Genomic DNA, 4,529 nt, shown 5'->3' with positions numbered 1-4,529 from the left:
AAACACAGGATGCTTGTTGTCGTCTGAGACTGAATATATGCACTCCCTACTTGGCGACGCCACAAAAGGGCCCTGTGACTGACCTCGCCGTCCATGGTTTGTCGACGGATACACATACGCACGGCCATCTATGTCCTCTTGCTCCGTTGTCTCTACATCTTTAATTAAATTCCGTGTACAACAGAACGCTACCCTCCTTGTTCAATCAAATCTTAATGCTTTGTCTCGCTGCACGCTTTTGAATGGTCGAACGTTAGTTCGAACTCAACTCCCACCACAAAAAATGCATGCATGTATGATGCATCCTCACTCACCTGTTCCTATCACAGACAAAATTTCTTTCAATCAATTAGCTCTGTAATTTTCTTTCATACAGAACGAATATAGTTTGAGATCTCCCACTGCAAGAGGATTCTGTTTCAAGCATGGCAGAAAGAGGCCAAAGTAAAGCAGAAACAAAAAAAGTCAAAAGAGAAAGCACCATTTGTGGTAGTGCAGTGGTACCAATCTCCAACACTCTGGTTTTACCCTCTTCTTTTTCTTCGGCTTTTACAGTCACGTCAGCTTCTTGCTCATCAGACATTTATTGAAAGATTCCAGACTGGATTGAGTGCTTGTGGTTACACCGCACCACCTGAGCCCTCAGGTTCCATCAGATAGACAATTATATATAAAGCCAGCAGTTTTGATCATCAGAGTTCTTAAAACATGTTCTCATCTGCTGTCAAGCTTAGATACTTGCCCTATTTTTAATTGTTGATTACCTTTAGATTAAACCTAGCATTAATATGAATACACCAACTTGCAAGTTAAATGAATGGTCTAATTAATGGCTTTAGCAAACACATGCAGTCAATATTAAATAAAGCCAGGGAGTAGAGATCAGGAACAAAATCCAAACATACTTGCATGTGAGAAATTAAACCAATTGTAAGTAAGGACTATTTAATTCATCAGGCAAGCAGATCGTTCCTTTTTATCAAAGTTGGCAGTGTTTTAGAGAAGGAAGAATTATATTTTAGGGAAAGCATCTTCATTTCTAAATTCTAATATCACATAATCATGTGCAATCTGCTCATGCACTAGCCTACACTTGACTAAAATCCAATCTTGCATAATTTTGAAACCTACTAGAGCAAAGATTAATGATTACTTAATCCAAAATTTGTCTCTGTGTTCTTGTTGGGACTTGAGAGTTGGATATTTGTGCATAGTAAGTACCTTTCCAGCAATGTTGTTTTATAAACAAAACCTCCATCAAATATTCTTTTTTTTTCCTCCACTTTGTAATTTGAGCCTCACAAGTAGTTCAAATTAACTAGAACTGATTCAAACTTGAGAAATGGAGGATTCAGTGTGTGTGAGAATAGGTATTTAAGCATGCTACAAGGGAGTTTGCCATGCCTGAGAGAAATACGATGGTACGCAGGGAACAACAGGGGGACACTCATTTATAAAAAGCTAAAGCTACCATCTTTTCTACAGCATAAAATTTGATGGGAATTGTTAGAGAAATTGCTTTTATTGACATCTGCAACTCCATCCATCTGTAGTCTCCATGCTCGGCATTGCCTCGCTTCACCATCATTACATGCCCAGACAGAGGAAGAAGATAAGTGGAGGAAAGGAGGAGCAAAGCGACTAGAAGAGGTAAGTTGAACTTCTGGTGCTGTGTTTTGACATATTCTTGGAAATTTTTCTCTGAATGTTTCATTTTTGCTACTAAGAAAGTGATTTTAGTCTCCCAAACATGAATCTCTGTTTGTACGAGAAGTGGAGGAGAATGAGTTGATAATTCATTTTATCATCTCATTTGACTAATGCTCAAGAAGTAGATTTTGTTGATTATGCAGGTTTACAAACACAATTTCTTGTTTGTTTGCGTTGAAATAAGGTTTTCTTGCAATTAACCAGGCATTGCTAGATGGAAAATTTCACACTGAGAAGGCTCGAACAAGGCCGAGCAAGGATCAGGAGCGTTCCAATCGCAGTCAGCCCGGAAGGGTTCTGGTGCTGCCCTTCGCCTGCAGCAATCCAGAGAACACTCAAGAACCAAGATCTTCAAGACAGCAAGCAGAGATCACAGCTCCCTCCGGTGGACAAACGACAGTCTTCCACTTCACTGAGGTCCAGACTCATTGCTGAGGACCAGAGATGTCTCAGCTCCGCCATCGCCACCCCAATTTCATCAAAGGGCACTGAGAGGCCACCGAAGCAAAAGGCCGAGGTCCCGAGAAAGATATCTGTTGGGTTTGGTCAGATGGAGACCAGCGACCTCAAAATTATGTTGCACGCCAAGTGCGGCACTTCCGTGAGGATGAGCGTCCACAGAAACGTTCTCGCAGAGCACAGCAAGTTCTTCGCGGATAAGCTCTCCGAGCAGTCTCCACTGCCTCAAATCGAAATTCTCGAATGTGACGATGTGGAGATTTACGTCGAGACTGTTGGGTTGATGTACACTAAAGATGCGAAGCACAGATTGATCAAGCAGAGTGTTCCACGAGTTCTCCGGATTTTGAAGGTTTGCTATATTTATTTGTTTATTTATCAATCATGGCATTTGCTTTGAGAAGAGTTAATTTAATTTACAATTGCAGATTGCTGAAACGCTCGGCTTCCATGCATGCATCAAGTCATGTCTGGATCACCTTGAAGCCGTGCCTTGGGAAGGAGAAGAAGAGGAAAAAGTCGTGTCCGCGATCAGACATTTACAGGATGATGGGTATGGAATCAGTCCCATACTTAACCGAGTGGCCTCCGGTTTCTGTCACCCACCCAATGACACGCTCTCTGAAATAATGGAGTTGGTCCTGGAGAGCAGCGAAGACAGGGGCCGTCGCGAAATGAAGTCGTTGGTTCTCAAGCTTCTCAAGGAGAACCTCCTCATGGCGAATGGATCCGCCGATATCAGCGTTGAGAGTTTGTACGCCTCGTGCCGGCGCTGCTTAGAGTCGTTGCTGGATCTCTTCCGACACGCATCGGAGCTCGCTTTCGCGGACCTGTCTCTGGAGAACAGAGAGCCGGTGGTGTGTCGGATCAGTCTGGCGGCGGACAATCTACTATGGCTGGTGGAGATCTTGGTCGACCGGCACGCCTCCGACGAGTTCGCCTGCTTGTGGGCGAGCCAGAACGAGCTAGCGGAGCTGCACTCGAGGGTGCCCATCGCATCTCGGCACCTGGTGAGCTGCATCACCTCGAGGCTCTTCGTCGGCATCGGCAAAGGGGAGATGCTTCCTTCCAAGGAGACGCGCAAGCGGCTGCTGCACGTCTGGCTGCAGCCGCTCATTGATGACTACGGCTGGCTGCAGCACGGCCGCAGGGGGTTCGATCGCGAGGTGGTGGAAGAAGGGATCGGGAGGACGATTCTGACGCTGCCGCTGGAGGAGCAGAAGAGCATCCTGCTCTCTTGGGTGGGGACCTTCTTGAAGTCGGGTGACAGCTGCCCCAATCTGCAGAGGGCGTTTGAGGTGTGGTGGAGGAGGACTTTCATAAGGCCTTACGTCGATCGCCATGGGAGCATGCTGCATTCTGCAGATAGGGCTACTTGACTTGCAATTTAGGGTGCAAAACTAGCTCATTTATACCCTTTTGTGATCTGTAGGTTAACACCGAGAAGAAATTGAACTACTAAGACTGTCTGTCTTCACTTAGAGGAAAGGAAGGTGGCTGCTAGTTCATCTTCTAGTGATCTTAACTATCTATAACAAAGTTTCAAATTTCAATAGCATGTAGTGCATGAATCATAAAATATTATTTATTAAAAAAATTATATAAACATATTTATTATACTAAAAATAAGGTACATATATTTAAATTATTTTTGATACAAATCAAAAGGATATTTTTTTCTTAGAATAGTAAAAAAAACTCTCCGCTCTTTAATTAATTATCAAAAAAAAAAAATTCCCTACCCTACCATGATATATTTTACTTTTCAAAATCATTTTTAGTTTTTAACATTGTTGTAACATCTACTATAATATGGTTACTCAATTACAACAACTATGATTTATAATTACTATATGATTATAACCGCTATGATTTTTATAGTTACTGTAATTATATAATTATAATAGTTACTTGATCATAGTTTTTATGACATAATATTGACTGATATTGATAAAAAAAAATAAAATAATAATTATGATTTATAATCATTAAAATATAATATTCATCAATACTAATCAATGTTATCTAATATTGACTAAGATAAAGTGTTGATAGTGTAATAATTATATAATTGTTATATGATAAGTATTGATAATAGTTTAAGTGTTACTAGAACAAAGATGGAGCGTAGCAATTATCTATTATAGCTACTAAAATATATTATTATTATTATTATTGGATCATAATTTTATCTGAAATTATGAAAGATGGTGCGTTGGATAGATAGCTCTGGTATTAATCGTTAAAAGACTTTAAGCTGGAAGAAAATAACGCTGAGCACTCTTGTGTGTCAAAAAACATAAAGTAGAGGAAAAAATATCAATATAATAACCGGACCAGAGAGGGATTCCTAGTACAGA

At 40.9% G+C, this 4,529-nt stretch overlaps 1 protein-coding gene across 1 annotated transcript; it reads left to right on the top strand.

Annotated features, from left to right (window-relative positions):
- Positions 1–1,325: 1,325 nt before the first annotated feature.
- On the top strand, positions 1,326–3,722 carry LOC122034458 (BTB/POZ domain-containing protein At3g50780-like). The gene is made up of 4 exons (XM_042593719.1): positions 1,326–1,421; positions 1,554–1,650; positions 1,915–2,521; positions 2,598–3,722. The coding sequence occupies exons 3-4, from the start codon at positions 1,925–1,927 to the stop codon at positions 3,546–3,548; spliced, it is 1,548 nt and encodes a 515-aa protein (XP_042449653.1). The 5' UTR covers positions 1,326–1,421; positions 1,554–1,650; positions 1,915–1,924; the 3' UTR covers positions 3,549–3,722.
- Positions 3,723–4,529: the final 807 nt, after the last annotated feature.

This window comes from Zingiber officinale, chromosome 11B (assembly GCF_018446385.1).
Source record: "Zingiber officinale cultivar Zhangliang chromosome 11B, Zo_v1.1, whole genome shotgun sequence".
Taxonomy (NCBI): domain Eukaryota; kingdom Viridiplantae; phylum Streptophyta; class Magnoliopsida; order Zingiberales; family Zingiberaceae; genus Zingiber; species Zingiber officinale.
This window is presented reverse-complemented; position numbering and strand designations above follow the sequence as displayed.